Source organism: Anarrhichthys ocellatus, unplaced genomic scaffold (genome assembly GCF_004355925.1).
Source record: "Anarrhichthys ocellatus isolate YVR2014 unplaced genomic scaffold, GSC_Weel_1.0 scaffold5, whole genome shotgun sequence".
NCBI classification, from domain to species: Eukaryota; Metazoa; Chordata; class Actinopteri; order Perciformes; family Anarhichadidae; genus Anarrhichthys; species Anarrhichthys ocellatus.
This window is the reverse complement of record NW_022280035.1, coordinates 6,061,561-6,084,963: the sequence shown is the minus strand read 5'-3', so window position 1 is coordinate 6,084,963 and position 23,403 is coordinate 6,061,561. Positions and strand designations below refer to the sequence as shown.

The 23,403-nt window shown below is 39.5% G+C and overlaps 1 protein-coding gene across 1 annotated transcript in view; it reads left to right on the top strand.

The window, feature by feature from the left end:
• Positions 1 to 13,203: 13,203 nt before the first annotated feature.
• The window catches only part of ada (adenosine deaminase), a 14,670-nt gene continuing 4,470 nt past the window's right edge, over positions 13,204 to 23,403 (top strand). The window contains exons 1-6 of the mRNA XM_031844808.1: positions 13,204 to 13,350; positions 16,787 to 16,848; positions 17,778 to 17,900; positions 19,678 to 19,821; positions 19,916 to 20,031; positions 22,007 to 22,131. Of these exons, the coding sequence (XP_031700668.1) occupies positions 13,204 to 13,350; positions 16,787 to 16,848; positions 17,778 to 17,900; positions 19,678 to 19,821; positions 19,916 to 20,031; positions 22,007 to 22,131 (717 nt within the window). The remainder of the gene's footprint in view (positions 13,351 to 16,786; positions 16,849 to 17,777; positions 17,901 to 19,677; positions 19,822 to 19,915; positions 20,032 to 22,006; positions 22,132 to 23,403) is intronic.

Sequence of the window (23,403 nt, the reverse complement as noted above, 5' to 3'; positions counted from 1 at the left end):
TGAAAGTGGTGGAGCGTCCAACAGACTGACATTGCCATCCCCAGAGCATGCTAGTGTGGCTAAAAACTTATAACAGAATGGACATTACAGAAACATTTCACAGCACAACTACGATTACGGCATGTTACAAGAATGCTGTCATAGCCACAGAATGCCTGAAGCTAAACACGACAGCAAAAAGACTATAAATCACTGAACCAGAACGTAACCATTCATGGTTAAGGGATTCAGTCAAAAGTAACTCTAGATTCCTGCATTTCAACAACAGCCATTTCTCATAGAGAAATGGCTGGGTGGGCAGCGAAGACAAGCAGCGCTGAGTTATAAATAGAAGGCGACAGACAGAAAGATAGAGAAGGGGAAAGTGTGTGTGTGTCAGGGCAGGTGGGCTCCAGGTGGCCAGCCAGTGGAGATGTACTGCGAGGCCTCAGCCTTCTCTGAAAACTATGTGATCCTGGCCACCGCTCCCTGTGTTTTCCACGCTCTCCAAGAATGACAGAGGCTGGAAGGATTGCACTGTAGTGGCTCCACTATAACATACACTAGTTTGGCCGAAGATCTCAATACTCAGACTGAGAGTGTGGAAAAACCCTCTCTCTGCTTAAGATTCTGAATGCAAGCTCTTCAATGATCCTAAGTATACTTGGATGGACACACTATAAGAATAGACTGTTAGTGCCGCTTCATGATGCTTGATTTATGAACAACTACTGTGTGAAAAAGATGTAGCCAAGTCATAACATCAACAACTACAGCCAGGATCAGTCACAGTGAAATCATACAGTATCCGCCAATTCAAACCAAGAGAGGCAGACGAGGCCCGACACATTTTTCCAGTGCACACAGATGTTGGATAGCTCCCAGACAGTAAAGTATCACTCTCACTTAGAGTGGACACGTTTGAAGAAACCCCCGAAATCCTGCACAATGACCCTCATTCAGTTTGGGCGAATATTGTTTTGGTATGTGATGGTATGTAGGGAAAACCCATTGGATTCTTGTTGTTTCGTAAATGCAAAAACTGCAGGGCAGAGGAATGAAAATATTATCTGTCCTGTAAGTGTTCGAAAAGAATGCCTTGACGGAAAGGAAAAAAATCACTCCACCAAAATCTGTCACTGAGCAGCAGAAATGTCTCACACAAGTTAGCCAACAACCCAAAAGCACCTCAAAGTGGAAGCGTTTCAAAATGCAGCCTAGACTCAGACTGTTGTGAGGATTCTCAGAGGTGACAGTCTGCTACAGGTATGCAGGGCTGAAATCACATTTACAGATGTGAAACCTCGCAATTCTGTTTTGTCGATAGACAATTTGTAAAGATTGGTTTCACGGTGAAGTCAGACAGCAACAAGTGCCGATTGAATATCCAGTGTCTGCCAGGCTGAGATATCTCGACTATTGGAAGGATTGCCGGGAAATCTTCTACAAGCATTCTTGGCTCAGTGGTTCTCAAACTTTTTTTCAATAATGTTCCCCCTATGAAATATTTTTTCAGCCGAGTACCCCCTGACCAACGCAAAACCTTTTTTTTGTAGAAAAAAGCCGACAATACAGAGCTACGAGTGTCTGAATTACTAAACAACCGTGTAACTGAAAAATACTTAAATGCTACATTTCAAATGTTACTGACGGTATGTTGTTGGCTCTGGTTTTGCTTGCTTTTTCACTTCTTTCTCAGTGTTTTCAGCTGTGTTACTGCAATGTTTCAACCACAAATCCACTTTGTTGAACACTGTCCTAGATCAGTGGTTTTTTGAAAGTGGGGACCGGGGCCAGCCAGGGGTCCTTGTGATGTGGTTCCAGAGCATCCACAGCCAAAACGTATTTTCACTATTATTCCAACCATAAGCAACACCATGACAGAATGTAATAAAACATCTAAACGCAGAAATCCTACCAGATGGGGGGGCCCTGGGACAAAATCATATCAGATGCGGTTCCGTAGTCTATTGTGTCAGTTTAGGGGTTGTTGACGAAAAGAGTTTGGAAAGCACTGTCCTAGAGGATGTATACTACCGACTTCTCCTACAGCACCACCAGTAGGTTGACATTTGTGTTATTTTAGGACTATGTCTCAACAATTATAGGATGGATTCATTGCCATGACATTTAGTTTAGAAATCCATGTTACTCCAAGGATGAATTTTAATAAGTTTGGTGAACCTGACTTTTCCTCGAGTGCCACCATCAGCCCAAATGATTCAAATGATTCAAACTAATAAAATTCCCATCAGCCTCAGCTGTGTGTTGTATTTAGTTCTAATTAGCAAATGTTAGCATTCTAGCACGCAAAACAAAGATGGTGAACATGGTAAACATTATAGCAGCATGTTAGCATTGTCATTGTGGGCATGTTAGCATGCTGGCATTAACATTTAGCTCAAAGTACACCCTCAAAGAGCTGCTAACATGGCTTAAAACTCTTATTAATGCTACATTCCAGTCAAAGTCGAGGGTCGGAAATTCCCAGTTCTAACATCTGACCTCAAAGCCTTCCAGGTACACAACGTATAACATTAACAAACTACCGCCTTGCGGTTGTGTGCCTCCGCCAACCAGTCAAGTTGCAGTTTACACCAATGTCTGTCCAAAATGTCAGCACTTTGAGTGGCGGTCCATTCGGACAGAAGGCACATTTTAAGGGTGGCGGGAATGCAACAAAGTTGACATAAGTAGACATGAATTCAAAAGACTTCAGTCAGAGGTTGAGGGGAACCTAAACACAAAGGCACACCACCACAGACACAGTTAGTTGCTAGCTAGCTTACCGCTACTGCACAGTTTATACATTTTGCCGACAAATAAATATAAAAGGTCCAGGACAAATTTGAGCGAATAACGCAAGGTGAAAACTAAACAACTAAAGATTACACACTTGATAAGTTTCTAATTTGACCTCATTTCTGATTTGATTGAACAAAAGACCTCCAGTAAAACACATTTTTAGGTATAAGCTTTTTCTGAAAAGTCCATTTTCGTACCCCTAACATTTGTGACTTCAGCAAAGCCAGACAATATTCAAGTTTGCCAGTTTGTGGGTTTGGGTGGTGTAGCTGAGTCTGATTTGAGCGTGACTCAGAATAAACAGGGTGTGGGCTGTAACAGCCACAAATAATATTCAAATCTTTTCCCAGGACAATATTTGACACACGCATAACATGCAGAGCAGCTCCAAGTGCACTTGGTAATTGGTGTGTGAGGTTTTGACACCGTGGCGTGGCGCTGAAAGTTTTCCAGTCATTGGCAGGCTGGCCGGGCCAGATCTGCAGGTATCATTTCAGTGAAGGGGGAAGATTAGCTGTGACTGCTGGAACAGTCAGAAATTACAAAGAGTATGCAAGTGGTCCAGCTTTGCAGCCTTGAGTCAGACAGCACAAGCGAGTTGTAGTCTGTTCATGATGTTGATGTACTGAGTTATACTGACTCATTATTCCAGTAAGGACTTACGAAAGGGAATGTGATGACGGGCATCACTGGATCACTACCACACCCTGTAGAGGTCACAGACCGAACAGTCCTGATCCATTCAAAACACAATAAACGCTCAAACTGCACTATGTCTGTTTCTCTTGCATCTTTCTTTATGTCCCTCCTTCAGCACACCTCAGCTCCAATAGTTCCCTCTTACAAAGGCATCAACAGATTTCTCTAAAAGTCAGGACTGTAGATAATGTCTTCTTTCATTAAGATGGCATATAGCTAAAAGACTTCTCATTCGTTAAATGACCACTAGATATTTATAAAGTAAGAATCTAGGCAGTAGCTTAAAAAATGGAATAAGTGCAATTTAAAACATCTCGATCATAAACCTTTTATTAGGGAGGAAAAAAACAACAGATAGAGAATGTTCCCTACATTTACATAACAAAATGATCAGCAGCAAAATCCCTTTCACCATGAGAAGGACAGGCATTTCCTCTGAAACCGCTCTTATGAAATTGCAGAGGAAATACTACAGGTGCACAGCTGTTATGTGATGTAATATACAACCTAAATTGTCCTGACTGAGTGATCTAAATATATCCAAAAGAACAAACTGAGACATGATTTAATTCGGCCCGGCCACTCAGCCAGAGACTAAATACTTTGATTACCAAAATTCCACACACCAAGTCTAAAAACGTCTCAGAACAGAATTGAAAACCACAAAATCTTTACTGGACCAGAGAAAGAGCGTTTTCTCAAGATCTGATTGTGTAAGTCCTTTGTACATATAACTGCCATATGTAGATGTAAGCAGATACAGTAGAAGACACACACACACACACACACACTCATAGCCAGGGCTCCCCCAACATGAATAAAGTCTCAGCCAAAAGTTTTTTTTCTAAAATGACACCTACAATTCCAGACATTCCAGTTCAATGTGTGAAAATCCCACAGTGTTGCCACAGGAACTCCCAGAGCCGAGCATAAGGACATCGTCCTGACCAAAGGTCACCACCTGACGTACATGGGGCTGTGGTCACTGCCGAGTCTACAGCGAACAAAAGAAAAGCACAGACTGTGCAATACGCTCATTCACATCTACTCATCATGGGAGCTGACATTTCTATAGTGATGGCAATATCATGTCATGAAATATTGAACAGACATTCCCCAGAGGATGAATCCTACAGATAGTTACTTTATTAATCCCGCAAAGGGACATTTTTTCGCTACAGCAGCAACAAAAATAACAGAGTGAAAATATAAATTATAAAATGCACAATATATACAATGAAATAGAATGACATTAAAATAGAAATGAACTAGGCCCACAGACAGAAATAGAAAAGGAAAATGACATTCAGTATGATTTGTCAAGTAGGTTTTTCCTTATTAGAAGTTACTTTAAATAACAGCATGGGATGGAAATCACTGCAGCTTTGCCACCATCAGATGCAGCATTGTGTACGGGATGCCAACAACTAGGCTGTCTACCTTTGCTAATGTTAAGAGGGGCCGGAGTGTCGGCCATTTTCTGTGAAGTTGTGGTGCATAAAGTGCAAAATGACCCAAATCTTTCATATAAGAATATTGTAGAGACCCTACCTTGTCTCAGGTATTCATATGCATTCGAGCCTGTGGCAACTCTTATTTTCATAAAGTTGCTGATTGTTGCAGATGAACACTTTTGGACTTTTGATGCAAGTGGATCAATTCTAGGTGGAAACATTTTTTGTTATTTTTTCTGTGGTGTAGTGACCCTTCCTTCTTTTGTAGTTTCTTTGTGATAAACATGATATGAACTTAACATCATCAGATTAACGTTGCTGATTTAGCACAGCCTCTTGTTATTCCTCCATTGATGTTGCTACAAAGCCATCTGACACATCGGTTGCAATATTGGGCAATACAAAAAACTGGACTTGCTTATTGCCGTCTCATCATACTCTCAATTATGTAAACCCTTCTTTGTTTGTGCCCGGGTTCAGGAGGTGTTTGTGGAGAGATGATTGCAGCGACACAGCGTGGAAATAGCCTCCTGCATTCGTTGACACACCTAAACCAACAACACATCCATTTCTAGCTTCAGTTACTAAAAATAAATGAGAACAAATAAAAAAGGAACAACGATTCAATTCATGAAGGCAACCACTTCCTAGCATGGTACACAGTGTCAATATTTTTTAGCTGCGATTGTGCGCTACGTTCAGGTAGAGGAGAAATTTATTCTGCTGACATCTGAAACACAGAAAGCCAACTCTGGGGTTTGTATAATGCTATTATAATGCTAACTAATTTAGAAAGAATTCAGCTTATGTTTGCATGATTGATCCGTTTAATCTGCTTTCTGTGAACCAGGGGGAGCATCACAGTCCGAATTGTTCATATTTTACTAAGGTGAATTATTCCAACGCATTTCCAGAAACAACACCAATAAAATGTTGTGTACCGCTCATGAGAGTCCGTGAGTGTAAAAGACTGACTAACAGCTCTGAGATAAACAGGGGGTGCTGGGCACACACACCGGTGCTCCATAACTGGATTAAAGCTGAAACGGTTCAGTGGTGGAAGTAGCAGTGGCCTGTGTGGGGAGTAGTCAGGATGTGCTGTTGCTTTCCCTGTGGTAATGTGGAAACAGTCTGCAAGCATGCATTGTAACTCTTCACAATGTTTATGGACTTTCTTTTTCGATCAATTTCTGGTAATGATTTTGACGGACATCCTGTGTTATATGTGTGAAGGTGTAATGGGAGCTCTAATGGTGATGTTGAAGGTTCCTCAGACTTCCAGATGTGGACTTTATCCATGATGGAAGACATCATTAATCATCATATACATATATATATATATATATATATATATATTATTCTGAAATGGGCCATTCTGTAAAATGAGTACTACCACTTTAAGTAAAGTTGGGTTTTTGTACTTTTAGTTAAGTACATTTTTTGATCTACTTGTAACAGACTACTTTTACATCGTGGTATTGCTACTTCAATTTAAGTCGGAGATTTAAGTGCTTCTTCCACCACTGGTTGCATTATTTTTGGATCATTATGATTGGTGCATATGTAACGAGCATGTTAATGTTGTGCTGTAGCTGATTGATGTGGAGCCCATTTAACATATTTTATATACTGTTGATTATTTTAATCTATAACCATTTCATGACAGTCACAAGTCAAGTCAAGACAGAACCCTTCTGTAACTAGAATTCATTCTTTTTTTTGGAGATATCCACTTAATATCACTGAAACTGAATTATTGGTAGAACATACTGTAACCCTGGTTAATATTGACAGTGTGGGCCTGTTTGGTGCAGTGTGGGCCAATAAAAGCCCTTTTCACAGAGGAAAGTTTGACATGACAGTAGGAAAAACAGGTGTAAATAATAACATTAATGACGGCTGAATTTCATTTGCAGGGTTCTGGTATTGTGCATGCTGGCTCGCCGTCACACTGCCATGTCTTACAGGTAATAGTGACGATGTGACATGACATCTGTATTTTTCCTATTATGATATGTCTGTGAAGAATGCCTATTGTGTGTGTATGTTGATTGTTCCATAAGTCACACGTCTAACATCCAGTGTCAATGTAGATCTCTCAATGGTTTATTCTAACCCGTATGCTGATGAAGAACGAAAAACAAAGTACCTGTTTCATATCTAATATATTAATGTGGGAGGCAATTTCTGGGTGAAAAACAGGTGTGTGAGATTTACATAGGTTATTAATACATATAGACTATGAATAAATCTGTAAGACGGATGCATGTGTTTCAGTTAATAGACTATGAAGCCTGTCTGGTACAGATCGCTCTTACGTCGGATGCTTGGATTAAATTCCTCAGTCTGGTCTGTCTGTTGGCATTTTGATTAACCTTCTGGAAACCAGATCGGGTATCTATTTTTAGATATTGATTTTGTTTTTTGATCTCTGGTGGGCAAGTAAGCACAGCTTAAAATGAGGACCAAGTTAACGTTTCATTACATCTGCCTGAAAGCATACTGCTTTGATATGACAATGAAAAGAAAAAAGGGTTTTATTGTTTAGGGACTGAAATTGGGCCTCATACATGCATACTTGTACACGACAGGCTGGATGGATGCATAGATTTGACAATAATAAAGGTAAATACGAGACTCTAACCACCAAGTTTTGATACACAATTGTATTGTAGAGGATACACAATAAAACATAAAGGCTTATTTCTTAGTTGGTTAAATAACAATTGAATTTACAATATTGAAGGCTCAGTTGAAAGAAGATTATGGGTGCATTACAAACTGGATCTTACAGGTGTAGCTTTGTTCCATGTGGAGTATTTATTATTTAAAATGATATGGCCGAAAGTATGTCCCTATACTTGTGTACCTCTGGTTTGCAGCTGTTTTCATGGTTTGGGTTTGTAGAAACTGACAGCAATAATTCAGTTTGATTATGTTCTAGTGCCACCTGCTGGGCATTTTTAATAGAAGGGGATCCCAACAGCCCAAAACAACAAGTACTGCCTTTTTATCAGCTGTCAGAGCCCCAGCTAAGTCCAGACAGATTTGGCTCTCATTAGGCCAGCTCAGTCTTTTTCCTCTTTCAGGAGGACATAGCTGTACATGAGGTGGGCTACAGGTCTGGTGAAAGTTTTGTCCTTGATCAGAATGTCTGCTGTATGGACTCTGTCCATCATGTCCAGGCATGACAGATTCAACAAGCCAGAGTGCTCCTTGAGACTGGGGCTTCAATTATTGTCTGACACAACTGTCAAGCCTTCTTCGTTTTCTTGACTCTTGTGACGAGAACAGGTTGGTCATTTGGAGTGAAGCAATTCCACGACTGCTCACTGAGGATTTGACTGGGCCACTGCAGCTCTCTGCCTAGTAACTTCCACTCCGGATAAGCCAGGTTCTTGGACGTTTTAAATACTAATTTAGGGATATCTTGAACCAATATTATGCATTTTGGGAAACAATTTAGTTTGTTTTCCTAAGACGAACAGCGATGGAGAAATATTTGAAAAAGAAAAATGCAGACTCTGAACTGGGCCCTGGACAACATTCTAACCCAGATGAAAAGCCTCGTAGTATGAGTGGTGGTCAAAAGAAGAAAAAAAACGGTGAGCTTGAAACAATACAGCGAAGGTTTTCGTTTGGATTTACTTTCACCTTCATGGAAACAGGCCCAGGTTTCACACTGAGTAAGGAGCAACAAATTGAGAGGCATTAAATTGTCAGCATATATGCTGTATTATGTAACAATGTGTCATTTTGTAACTTTTTTGGTTGTTGGTGTGCCGCGGGATCTTTTTAATGTAAAAAATGTACGGCGGCTCAGAAAAGATTGAAAATCACTGCCTTACAGTGTTTCCAGCTCAATTAAAATCTGTTATATTCAGCCACATTGAAGAACAATGATAAATGACAGCGGCTATTGAGTTTTTTTTGTTTTTGCCATGCATTAATTCAGAATGATTGATTGATGATTGATTTCTAAATTACTTAGCCTACCATTAAAACCACTCTTTTTCGTGCTGCCAGTAGGTGGGGCTTAAGACTGAAGAAATTTGTACGCAATTGCTGTATTATTTTTGTGAACATGTTTCAGTTATTTACATATGTTAAATAGGTTGGTAGGATGAGGGTTGATCTATAATAACAAATCATAAGGTCTAATTGTATTTATATGTTGTATTCATAATATAAATCTGCAGATTAACTGAGGCTTTAAAATAGATATTTCACAATATTTCCCTCCAAAATGAAGCAATAATTTCCCTTTGTTACATTTTTCTTATTTACCCAAGACCTGGTTTCACAATATCTGAATAAAATACCACACTTTTGTAAATGCTGGAAAGATTTGAGGTATTGCATCCAAAACACTATACTACACATTTATAGTTGCACAACTTGTGATGTAATTTTTCAAACATCATGCCAAAGTCTCAGCTTTATCCCCTTATGAAAACTGCAAGCACAAGTGAAACCAAGGCACTCAGATAAGAAACCCAATTACTGTGTCAAAGGTGGTTCTTTGCAATCTTTCTTATCTTTAGTGATGTTGTTAGAACAGGGGTGTCCAAACTTTTTTCAAAGAGGGCCAGATTTGATAATGTGAAAATGCCCAAGGGCCAACAGTCCCTGCTGACATTATTTTAAACAATACAAGTAGCCTATACATACATTGTTATTTAATCATTCTATTTTCAATGACAGCAAATAGCAATGTAACCAAATGTAAGCAGCTATAATCACTATTTTAAAGTGATTTGTGACTCATCTAAAACATTTAAAAAAGGAATAACTTCAATAGAATCATTCTATTCTGTTAGAATATAAATAAGTTACATTCTGATACAATGTAACTTATTTACATTCTATTGGAATGTAAAGAAGCTACAGTGTTGCCTTTTCTTTTCTTTTCTTCCCACAAGAACGTAATTTTGTCAGGTTGATAAAAAAATGTCACTTTACTTCCTGACATTATTGTTACTTTACCACAGGGGTGTCCAAACGTCTTTCAAAGAGGGCCAGATTTGATAATGTGAAAATGCCCAAGGGCCAACAGTCCCTGCTGACATTATTTTAAACAATACAAGTAGCCTATACATACATTGTTATTTAATCATTTTATTTTCAATGACAGCAAATAGCAATGTAACCAAATGTAAGCATTCATGTGTGAACACATCTCAACAACTATTCTGCCTTTCTTTCACATCTTGAAAGTCAGATAACACAAAGAACAAGCCATCTAAAAGCTAATTGCATAGAAACCGATCAATGTTCTCACCTCAAGACAATCTTAAATATGACTTAGTGAGGGTAATGGAAAGTTGTCTCACATTTAAGTTCAACACACATGAAACAGGCTAACGAAAAAATCAAGTTGTCTCTTAGTATCTGATGATAGCTCTTCAGTGTTACGAGCCAGGCAAACATGAGCAAACTCGGTCTTCTTCTCGGGGCAATTATGTTTTCTGCTATTTTCATAACACAGTCTTTGATACACTTTGTCATGTTTGTCATGTTTAGCAATGACCATGGCCACTTGGTAGCTTACTTTGATGATGTTTTCATGTGAAAAGGACCGCTGCTGTGTGGCCGAGTTATCTTGGAGCTGCTTCACTTTTCTAGCTCGGTCGCTCTGATAGCTTGTTGTAGCATTAGCATGTTTGGTCTCGTGGTGTCTCTTTACATTATATTCCTTAAACAAGGCAACAGTCTCATGACAAATTAGGCAGACACAGTTGTTTCGGTTTTCGGTGAAAAAAATATTGCGATCTCCACCTCTCCTGGAAGCGGCGGCCCTCATTATCGATTTTCCTTTTTTTACTTGTCGTAACATGACAGGTCAAGGGTCAGAGCCAATTTCAAACAGCCAGACAGTTACGGAGTGGTGCTGCCACCATGAGGTAGAAAGAGGAATTGCATGTTGAATTTGTATGATTTATTCATTCCGTTTTGACTGTGCTGGCCGGACTTTGGACATGCCTGTGTTAGAACAACTAGCTGCTGGATGTTGAAACACTAATGGGCATGGTAATTGATGCTTGGCATGGGGCCAAAAGAAGAAGCAAGGAAAATAAAGGACCATAGACAAGAGCTAGGGTTTAATTATACGTTTTATTTCACTGGGAGCTCAAAGCATTTCTTAAGATCTGCTACAGAACCCACAAATACCGTACTGAGAGGAATCACTGCAGCTGGTTCTCTGTTTCAAAGCAGGAAAATTATACCAATGGTTTCCTCTGTCAGCAGCAGACATCTTGGCAATGGACGTGGAAGTAGAAGTGCAAGTCACACACAGACAATAATGCTGATCAGATCCGTTTCAGGAGAAAACACTGCTGGTTAAAATCTTAAATCTGCAGACTCGACATTTTAGAGTTTGTTAACATTTCAGCATTGTGGAGTTGTTAGCCAAGTAAAAAATGACTTAGTCACTCAATATGTTCTCAATGACTTAAAATAATTATTTTCTGTTTTACTTTGTTCTTTTAAAAAAAGAAATACGGTCCTGGGGGTTCCCAGTCAAAAGCACACATGTTACAGCCTATGCAGTTTTGCCATTGGTGCTAATTTAAAGTATCAAGGGGGTAAGGGACTGTCTGGCATTTTGAGGGAGATAGATACAGATTTCCTCTTGTGCGCTGTCTATTTTTTGTTTTACACAATATGCAAATTTAATAATACCTTTCCTGAAATAATAATAATCATTTTTTCCTCAAACAACATTAATTAACTACTAATGTTTTGAAAATAAATGAGTTAACATTTTGCTATGATGGTTATTTCTTACAGTGTTTATTCTTGGGGTCCCCCAATTAATTGGGCTACTAGGATGATAGTTAATCTATAATAATATATCATAATTCATAAGTGTATGTATATTCTGTATTGATAGTCAAATTCTGCAAAGTAATTAAAGCTTTCAAATAAATGTATTGAAGTAAAATGTTGGCCGATAATATTTGCCTCCAAAATGTAGTAGAGTAGAATAAAGTAGAGCATAAAATGGAAATACTCTATAGAGCTTAGTGATGTGACATTCAGGTATGACCCAAATCTTTTGAACGGGTCTTTGGTATGAACGAAGGGACCCGAGTTGTACTTGAGAGATATTCTTTTCATCATTGTGTGCGAACAGCCAGGCTACTGCTTGTGCGAAAATAAAAAAAATTACGCACTTTACATGCGTCCGTGTCATATGAGTAAAAAAAGGGAAAAGAAGGATGAGAGGGCATTCCGTACCAGGTCAAGAATGTGGCAACCTCCACATCTGGAAAAGTAAAGCCAATGCGGAAGTGCCCTAAACCTGCATTCTCTCTACTGCAAAAAGAGGTCCTAATGTATCGAAGTCTATGAGAAAATGACCCTATACTTCTAACTTAATTTATCACCTTAGTAAACATTTTAAACATTAGTTTAAAATTAAGATTAAAATTACATTAAGTATTCTTCACTACAGCATGATGTTCATTTAGTAAATAATGGTTCCATTTAGAGTAGAATACACAAAGAAGCAGGGTATGCTTTAGGACGTGGCTAATTTGGGATTAATGCTACCACAGTGTTGTCCGGTCTCTGAGTTGTCCATGTTTTCATTTTAGCGCTTTAACCCTTTCATAACATGTTTCCGTTCATGAGAAGCCATCCCTTCTGGTTGTAAAAAACAAGATGGCGACAACCAAACTACCGAATTAGGGGCTCCAAAACGGAAGTCCACAAACCAATGGCTACGTCACAGTGACTACGTCCACTTCTTATATAAAATCTATCTTTGCATTCCAATACCATAATATTTAGTAGACTATACTAGAAAAAGATTTAGAATGTCCCAATACATAAATGCAGTGTACCAAAAATAACAGGATGTTGCATTTTGCAATTGTAGATCCATAATAATAATAACTTTATTCATATAGCACCTTTACAAACAGACTTTATAAAGTGCTTTGACGGACAAAGCAGCAAAAGCAAGGCAATAATAACAACAGAAAGCTCAACAGTGAAATTAATTAAATGAAATTAAAGCGCGGTATCCGGCTGGACATAAATATATCAATTAGACCAGCGGTAAAGCTGGTATCACATGGGTTCAAAGCTGCTGCCATACACAGAGCCCTTAATCCTTCTACAGTCTACATGTGTTGGTGCAAAAAACTGAACCTGCAGCTCTGTTACAGCCTCTCAGGATGTTTGTACAGTAGCACCAATGCACTCGGGGGCTGCTGCTTTTTTGCCCCTTGATAATAGGAAGGCGTGTCCCGCAGTCATGCATATAATAGCCAGACGAGCAGCGACAGGCTTCGGCTCTCCAGTCCTCGGCTCTCTGTGCACCAGCAGACACACCGGCAGCCGCAGGCTTTTTACCGTGATGGCCGAGCTCTCGTCCGAACAAGTGGTATTCAACAAGCCAAAGGTACGTTATCAGCCGGTGGCACAGGGCAGTATTAACCAATGGCATTTCAATGGAAAGCTGGTGAAATACTTGAAGAAAGAAAGAAAATACAAAAAAAAACATGATATACCGCTACCGGTGTATGAGTGAGTGTCTGTCTGTGTGTATTGGGGTGACTGTGTGTGTGTGTCTGTCTCTTACCCGGAGTGAAATACGAAAGAACATTTCACCGCTTACACTTTGACATGTGATGACCCGGCTTTAAATTACAAGCACCGCGGTGGTGAAAATAACTTTTTACAGATATATTTTCCACTGACCAAATTCCCACTCTTTTTGTCTGGTTATTATAAACAGTGTAATATTTTTTTTACACTTCCACGGAGCAAAGAAATGAAGCTAATATCCGAACTTGGATCCGCTTTTTAACAGCTTGCCTTGTAGTCGATGTCATTCTGCGTTAATGCATGCAGGTGGGATGAAGGGGTTCCCCTTATTCATGTGAGCAACTCTTCACTGCAATAGAAACACAAACATGTATTTTCCTGTTTTCGTCACAGTAGTTCTTTTGTTGGCTGGTATAGAGACGGCTCGCTTGCATAACAAAGCCTTAAAGTGAAATATGGACCTTTCATTCTCAGCTATGGTTTCACATGCACATCTGGCACACGTGCAGGAAATGTATACACACTGGTGCCCTTTGGAGTCTTGACTGGGCATGCACCTGATCTGCTGACAGTTGATAACAAGAAAGGAAATGACACATACACACATACAGCACATACCATAACTTGTAAAAGCAGAGGCCTTGTTAGAGTGAAGGCTGCTTGATGATAGGTTAAATATGAATTTGCTCTGGTTGAAATGATACCACTGGTAGCGTCATTGTCTGTTGCAGCAACCGCCAGTTCACCATCCATGCTTCATATGCAGACAGTACAGTAGTCACAGTATAGTAGCTGGGTTAGGACAGTGTGTAGTAAGTAATAATGCAATTATTTCATCATTGATTCATTATTTTCTCAATTTATTGTCAACAAACAGTAAAAAATGACCATCACATTTTTTTTTATTTATAAAATCCACATCTGACATCTTCAAATCTCAAAAAAGACAAAAGTATGTTAACAGTAATATCAAACAGGAAAGTAGCAAATCCTTGCAACTGAGAGAATGGAACCACCGTATATTTGCTATTTTTGCTTAAAAGAAACGACCGTAATCATTGTTCGATAAAGAAAATAGTTGGCAATTTATTTTCTGGCAATCGACCAATCAACTTTTTTTATTTCAGTGAGTTTCTGTTGCGGTTCAGACTTACCCTCTGCTACAGCTGGATCAGTTGAATGTTATCAAAGCACCAGTGTGTACGGTTTCATGGGCAGAAATGGAATAATATGTTCACAACTATGTTTACATTAGTGTATAATGACCTGAAATTAAATATGTTTTAATGCATTAAATATATTCAATATGTTGCAATCTGCTAGATGCCACTCAATCCTACACAGCAAGCCAGCTGAGAACTAAAGAATCTTTTGTATTTGTGGTTGGAAAATGACTTGATCGATTATAAAAATAGTTGACAATACATTTTTTGTCAATCAGCTAATTGAGTTTCTGTTCTGGTTTAAATGATTATCAATGATAAATAAACACAGAAGCTAAAATGTTGCGTCACAACTGGACTTCAGGGCTGTGCTTCTCATTCACTGTGTTTAGTGGCAATCAGTATAATATCTTAATCTCTTATCTATATAACTAACCACAATGTACTAAGGGAAGTTCTGTGAGTACTGGAATAATTTGCACGCTACACCACACCAGGCTTTTAAGGGAAGAGAATAGATGTAAACAAAAGACACACTCAAGCAGTTTCAGTAACACACATTTCTTCTTGTTGTAAACATTTGATTTCAAGATCTTTTTAGTTTTGGTTTCACCACACAGCTGGACACAGCTGGACAACGTGTACATGTTTTTATGTTCTATCTAAGTAGCAAGGCAATAAGGAAGCAGGTTTGAACAGCAGTTGGTCATAATTGGTGCTTATTTTATTATCTATTAACAGGTTATCACAGGGTACTGTCTTGATTTATTAATCAATCATTTGGCCACCACTTTATCAGAAAACTGTGAACGAAAGTTCACCACCGAAGTTCTAATGATCTCTACAAGTCCAAGGTGGTGTCTTCAAATGTCTTCAGCAAGTCTTCACATCTGTAAATATGGAAATAGAGGATGTTGGAGTTTTTACTTAAAAGAAGACCCAACTATTCATCAATCATCTAAATAGTTGCAGATTAATTCTCTGTCCTCTGACAAATAGATTCATTATTTTATCTTAAATCGTAACGCACAAGAAATGTTTGTTTTATTAAAAGCTGATGGCTGATGTAGGGTTCAACGTTAATGTTTTTTTTCACTCGTCCAGTTGTGCAAGTAAAGAATCTACTTGCACAAAGTCAATTTGTACTTGCTTCTTTTTAGGAGCACGCTTATTTATTAGTGTTACCAAATAACAACAAAGACCGAAGTTAATTGTAAAAACCTTCAACCTTGACAAGCAGTTGTCCTCCAAAACATCAATACTTTTCAATATTATTGATACTCGTTTTAACGTTGAAGAAATACAACGGATCCAGTAGAGTTCAATGCAATTATAGATTTACTGTGTATCAAGAATAATACAGCAAACCGAGGGCTAGTCCATGGAGCAGCACACTGAATTCTATTCAGGCATTTACTTGTATACCTTATTTAACTCCTCCTGTTGTGGTCCGTATTTACTGTGTTTCCACCCATTTTCATGAAATAGAGAATATTCCACCAATGACCACACCCCTTTTTATATCCTCTTCTAGAATATTAATAACAATAAAAAATCCCCATGGGTGAAGTTAAGACCTTAAACAGCTGGATGGAGCTTAACTGGGGTCATTAGAAGGCTCATTGACTGCTTTCTTAAACTTTATAGATCCAACATTTTCACTGATTACTGGTTTTATTCAGTTTTTTGACATTAACATACTCGTTTTCTTCTTCGTCATTGCTCCCAACCAGAAAGAGAAATGAAATGTATGCTGTCAGAACTTCTTTAATTAAACCTCACCCTGACTGATGAGCAAAGATTAGGCCTCATGTTGTTGAAGGAGGAGCATAGAGTATCGGTGTCATCTGCCACAATAAATCACTGCTGTCAGCGCTTGAAGGAAAGCCAGAACATTTCATCTTCTTTGACCCTTTGCTGGCCTTTTAACCACTTGTTGGGCTGCAGTCAAAACGCTGAACTGCAACACCAACATCACTGCGCTCTCTGGCTGCTCTGTTTTTGTAACACTACTGGGTATCTTACCCCTAGTGTACAGCGAGGCTTGGATATATGGCAACGCCCATCTGTTTGAAGATAATTTGTTTTAATTGATCATTTATTATTGCGTATCTTTCTCATCCGCAGGTTGAGCTGCATGTGCACCTCGATGGAGCCATCAGGGTGCAGACTATTCTTGATGTTGCCAAGTAAGTTAAGAAATAAGAAAATACGTCATACAGTTCTTTTGATTAAACATACCGAAAAGTAAAAAAGAGCACCACTAATAAATCACACAAACAGGTGTTTATATTCACTTATATTGGTCTATAAATAACAAGAAATTGCATTACATAAATGCAAAAGATATGTTTGAAATATTGTTAACATAACAAAGTTGTATTCACCAAAGAGGTGGACACGTTTGTTTTAGCGACTGCAAAATGTGCTCAGAACATATCTTGGTCACATTTCACGGATAACCAAAATTAAAGAATCCTTCAAAATGTGGTAATGTTTAAAAATGATTAACTGTTATCAGATCTTATGTGAGTACATATGGCGAACAGGTTAGCAAACAGTTGCCTATGTACAAACCCAACAGAGACATTAGCATTAGTTTGGGGTCGTGTTTTTGTCCTCCCGATGAAAGGAAGTCACATGTTCACTCTCTTCTATCTCTGTTTTGGTCTCCACAAACTTCTGAGGAAAACACCTCTCTCTTTAGCTGCTAAAGATGCTTCACTATGTTCACCACCTAGTTGAACTGTGTCTGTCTGCTGTTTGGTGCTGAGCAGTTAGTGTGTCGGGTTTATGCAAAAAAACAAGCTCCCAGCTGAACATGACGCTACTGAGAGCGAACCAAAATATTAAATTGTTGGCCCATAGAAGCAGAACAATGAGCTGAAAGATGCTGAAATGTTCGATAGAGCTCAGGGTTAACTGAGGTTCAGTCGGGGATAATTCTCTTTGGGTTTGCCACTATGAGCGACACCTTTCACATAACACGGCCGACACATTGGTAATGTAAAAAACATAGATTAGATCAGCTTTGACTCGTAAATATTGGTATTCAAATGAAATTGAAAATGCAACACTGTCCCTGAACTGTTCCTTTTTCCCCCTCTCCTCTTTCCAGGAGACGCGGCATCCCTCTGCCAGCAAATACCGTGGAGGAGATGACGCAGATCATTATCGTCCAACAGCCTGCCACCCTCACCACGTTCCTGGGAAAGTTTGCTGAATACATGCACGTGGTTGCGTAAGTGCTCACATGTCTCCTTTACGATTCAGTTACATAATTGCCAACGGTGTTTTCTTTGCTGAGCAGGTGAAAGGGAGTGCAAAGAGCAAAACTTTGAGTGATTAAGAGTCAGGGTCCGCCTTATTGCTGTCACAGGAATGTTACTCCACGATGTTCTTCGATGAGGGTCAACGTCCGGGCAGTCTGTTATCACGCATGTGCACTTGTGTTATACAATTATGACGCAACCAGAGTGTGTAGTCTGGTTTGTGTTGGATCGGGGTGGGGATTCTAAATGCCGGACATGCAGAACAGGAAGACATCAATATTGAGATCAAGTGTCAACTTGGCAACTAAACTAAGAGGAGGGTAAAGTTGTTTGGGAACCCTTTCCGGAGTCTTATATTTAGTCCTCCAGTGACAGTTGAACTGTTAAGAAAAGACCAAATAAAGTCTTTCAGTCGCTCGACAGCCGTGAAAGCTTTCAACAATGACGGGACTGCAGCGCACAGTTGTCCTGAATGGACCCTCTTGTATCAAGGCTCTTGAAAGCCTTGTGTGCAGTGCGGCTTCAACAGCATGGGGAACTTGCTAGCTGAGTTTAGCTCATGCAGAATTGTTGTATGAGCTTGGTGGTGGTGAGTGTTTGGAGGGGGGGGGGGGGGGGGGTGGGGGGGGGGGGGGGGGTTACTGAGAGGATGCTGGAGAACAACACATTCAGACCTGTGTAAATGCTGGAAGCTGTGTTGTTGTTCGTCATGTGATGTGGGCCAGAAAGTGTGCAACTGAGTCTAAAGTAATGATGAACGTGGAGCTGTGGTTCTTCTAATACTGTCACAGCACATTATGTTGTGCAGCACAATCATGTGTGTAAAATGTGATAAGCAAATGGCCAAGGACTGTATACAAACTTCATAAATATTTGAAGCTCACCCCAGCGTTATATATATATATATATATATACATATCTATACACAACCAACCAACTCTTCACATGTACAAAGAAGAGCAAGGCAATGGTTTCCATTTTTGCTTGAAAAATGTACTTGAATTATTCTTCAATTGACAGAATAGTTGCTGATTCATTTTCAGACTGACGATTGTTGCAGCTCCAACAAACAATACCAGTTGATTTGTTTCTTCTAAGTTCACCATTTTGTAGAAAATGTTGTTAATGGTAACTTTATACGGCACATTTTACTTTACAGTTGTTCTGCTTCCTGCTGTGCTGCAGTTAAAGCGGAGGGTCGAAACTGCTGTAGTGTAAAATGACGCACTCTGTGGAGCGCTAAAGCAACAATCAAGCAACAATAACTAGTAAGACCTATTCAGTCTATTTCTCAAAACTGAGTCTACTAGTTGATTTTGAGGAGAAAAATAATACAAGGTTGTTATGGCCAAACACACAGTTATGACCCTCACCAAACACAAACGCTGTCTTTCAGATGTCATTTACAATTTTTAATATTTCTCAAAGGGGAATACTGAAATAAAATTGAATCTAGGATTAGAAATATTTTAAAGAATCTCTCCTGCTCACCCCAAAAATCATTTTCATACAGTCCCTTGCAGATGTTTTTTCCACTACACTCTTCTTAATCCTAGAATAGACGTGAGGTATTTAAATAAAATCAGTTATATCAATAAATATTTATATTGCTAATTTTGAAAGCCACCATAGATGATTGATTAACAGTGGCTAGTGGTTTTATTTGTACGCTACGACTGAGATAAGAGATTGTCAGAGTCAAAGAGCAATGTTACTCATGTCGTGTTTTCCTTTGTTCTCTTACAGTGGAGACAGAGAGGCCATAAAGAGGATAGCCTATGAATTCGTTGAGGACAAAGCCAAGGAGGGAGTGATTTATGTGGAGGTCAGATACAGCCCGCATTTTCTGGCTAACACTAAAGTGGATCCAATACCGTGGAACCAGAAAGAGTAAGTCTTTGAGGAAACCTGGTGTTGGTGTTGCTTAAAGGCAGGGATGTATTCACTTTCACTCGTTGCATGTTTCTGTATTTTCTTCACTCAGAGGTGACCTGAGCCCAGACGAGGTGGTGCACCTGGTTAACGAGGGCCTCAGCGAGGGGGAGAGGGCCTTCAATATCAAAGCCAGGTCCATTCTATGCTGCATGCGCCACATGCCAAGTAATGAACTGTTCATGCTCCTGTCGCCCCAAAACAACCTTGTGAGATAAGGTTCCTCTCTGGACTGTCTTTTGTCTTTTCTTAAAGCTCTGCCTCGGTTATTCTTATCAATTAATGAGCTCGACAAAAAGAAAGACAGAGAAACAGAAAAGTTGTAAGCTTATAATGACAATGCAAACATGCTGATATTGAGCAGGTGTTGTTTTTACCATGTTCACCATTTTAGTTTAGTTTGTTAGCATGCTAACATTTGCGAATTAGCGCTAAACAGAAAGTACAGCTGAGGCTGGTGGGAATGTCATTAGTTTTGCAGGTATTTGTCTATAAACCAAAGTATTGGACAATTTACAACTTTGACCTGATGATGACACAAAAGAAAAATTAGGGGGTCACCAACGTCGTTAGGATTTATCCTGAGAGGAACATGAACATCTGTATTAAATTTGATTTCAGTGCTTCCAATAGTAAAAGACAAAAATATCAATCAGCTGGTGACATTAGAGGAAAAGTCAGGGCGTGATCCAAAGTCAATAGGATTCATTCTCTGGGGACCAGTAATGTTTGTACAAAATGTTATGGGAACCCAGCCAATACTTGCTGAGATATTTCAGTTTAGACCGAAGGGGTGGACCGAAAATCAACAGACCAATATTGCCTTCACTAGCTCAGGAAAAGTCTGTTTTCACACAACGGTACAACTATTTGGAATCGTTGTACTAGTGGTAGCTGGAGCAGTAGTGGTAAATATCAATTACAGCAGCTGTGTCGATCACTGTGTACAGTCTACAAGCTGTACCAGTACAAATCGTGGTGGTAACATCAGCAGTTGCCATCTCAGCGGCAGCAGCAGTGACTAAAGGGAGAAGGTTGCTGCAAATCTGCTCTGCTCCATTTATGCAGCTGTTTCCTGTGTTGCCCTACAGCCAAATGCAATTCATATCTGTCCTTCTGTATTTTACAATGCATCTCTTACACAAACTAGTTACAGAGCGATGGCATCTTAACGTAGGAGACTTCCTGAACATATGGAGGACATCTGATTTTGTCATTATACATGTGAAAACAAAGGGCTATTTAAGGGAAACCTCATCTTATACAAGCTGTTGCATAACAGTATGCAGTTAGACTTGTGTTATAACTGTAGTATGTTTGACTTGTGTATGTCAAACTATGTATGTCTAACTGCAGTATGCTGCCTTATATTGTGTTCTGATTATGAATACTGTATGATGATCTGGGACATTTACATTGTAAAAGTAGGTTATGTTTTCATACAGTAAGAAAAGTCAACATGTGATGCAGCAAATTAAAGGAATATTTATGCTTGTTTGCAAGAAGATAAGAACACTGATACCACTCTCGTGTCTGTAAGTACATGTGAAATTACCGCCAGGTGACAGTTAGCTTGGCTTAGCATAAAGACTGGAAACAAGGGGAAAACAACTTGCCTGAAAAGTAACTAAATCAAAACATTAAGATAAGCTAAGCTAGTCGGCGGCTGCTGGTAGCTTCATATTTAGGCTACAGTACAGACATGGGAGTGATATCAATCCTCTCGTCTAATTATCGGAAACAAAGCAAATGAGCACATTTCCTAAACTGTTGAACTATTCCTTTAAGAAGTAGTCCCGGTTACTGTCAGCCAGCAGCTTGGTTAACGTTGTCTTGTGCTCATCATAGCTGTAGAGTGATACAGAAGGATGTAGCATGGTGCTTCAACTGTATCATCACATTTCATCACGTCTGTGTGTGTGTGTGTGTGTGTGTGTGTGTGTGTGTGTGTGTGTGTGTGTGTGTGTGTGTGTGTGTGTGTGTGTGTGTGTGTGTGTGTGTGTGTGTGTGTGTGTGTGTGTGTGTGTGTGTGTGTGTGTGTGTGTGTGTGTGTGTGCGTGCGTGCGTGCGTGCGTGCGTGTGTTTTTTTGAGTTGGCAGGACCAAAATGTGTCATAATATAATGTGTGTTATAAATTCTCCAGGCTGGTCCATGGATGTGGTGGAGCTGTGTAAGAAATATCACCATGACGGTGTGGTTGCCATCGATCTGGCAGGCGATGAATCACTCAACTGTGAAGCCAATCCAGAGCACAGGAATGCTTATGAGGTGAGTGGGCTGAAACAACCAACAGACAGTCAAAGCAGGAGGGGGATTAAAAATGGTGCTGGCTTTGCCGTGTTTTGCTTACTTTAATCACAGCCTTACACACATAACAATAACTTGTATACCAACAACAGCAATAATGGTAATAATTATAACCAAGATCAGCTAAACCACTGGGTTCCCAACCTGTCGCCAAAGCTTCAAAGGGGGGTCACGAGGCCTCCTTGATTGTAAGATAACCTTTTAAAGAATATATACAGTTGGCCCATATCTTAGCATTTTATTTCTCTGGAGGAAACTAAATTAAATTGTTATTCTGTAAATTTGGATTATTCATTTTTTTGTTTTTTAAATCTCATAGATAAGGGCATGGTGAAGACCTGACACAGAGGTGGCTAACGTAAACGACACACGTTTTTAACAGTTTAACAAGAAGTGTGATTGCTGAAGGAAAATTGCAGACAGAATACATAAATAGACTGCTTACTTTAGCATTATAGCACAGTGGACATCCTTTTTATTGCCAGCATATTGCATCATTTTGAAGTTGTAAAAACATTTCATAGTCACAGAGTCCACTTCGTGTTCCCACATGCTGCAGGCTGATGGAAATATGGCTGCGGTTTATCGCCCCAAAAACTTTCAGGAATCCTTAGAAAGACTTGGAGGCTTGGTTTTGTTGCTACAGTACAAGTATATACGTGGAATTTGACCTGTGCATTTAACCAATTCTAAGTGTTGTAGGAGCAATGGGCTGCTGTAAAGTCCCCAGGGAGCAACTTAGGGTTCAGTGTCTCACCCAAGGACACTTTGACATACAGACAATAGGAGCCAGGGATCCAACCGCCAACCCTTGTGGTTAAAAGACGACCTGCTCTCCCCACTGAGCTACAGCCTGCTAAACAGCCTGCTAAGCCTGCTAACCAGCAGAATAGGTGCACGCCCTACTGTGTCTACATACAGTATCTATTGTCATCCTGTACTGCCATACTGGTTTAGATTGCAGGTGGCCAACCTGCTGATCTGGATTTGTAGGTTTGAGGTGGGTTCTGGTGTTTCGGCTGACAAACTCTTTTACTTTTCACTGTCAGAAAATCGTCTCAAATTGATGTGGACTCCAATGTCGTTATCTGTAACCAACACAGTACCGAAGTATAACCTAATACTCACAAATCAATCTCTTAAGAACCGACGAAAAATCCAATTTGGTTTTCAGCCAGCATTTATTGATTAATTCAAAGAGGACCACAGTGAGTAATCAATTTTGCCTGTCAG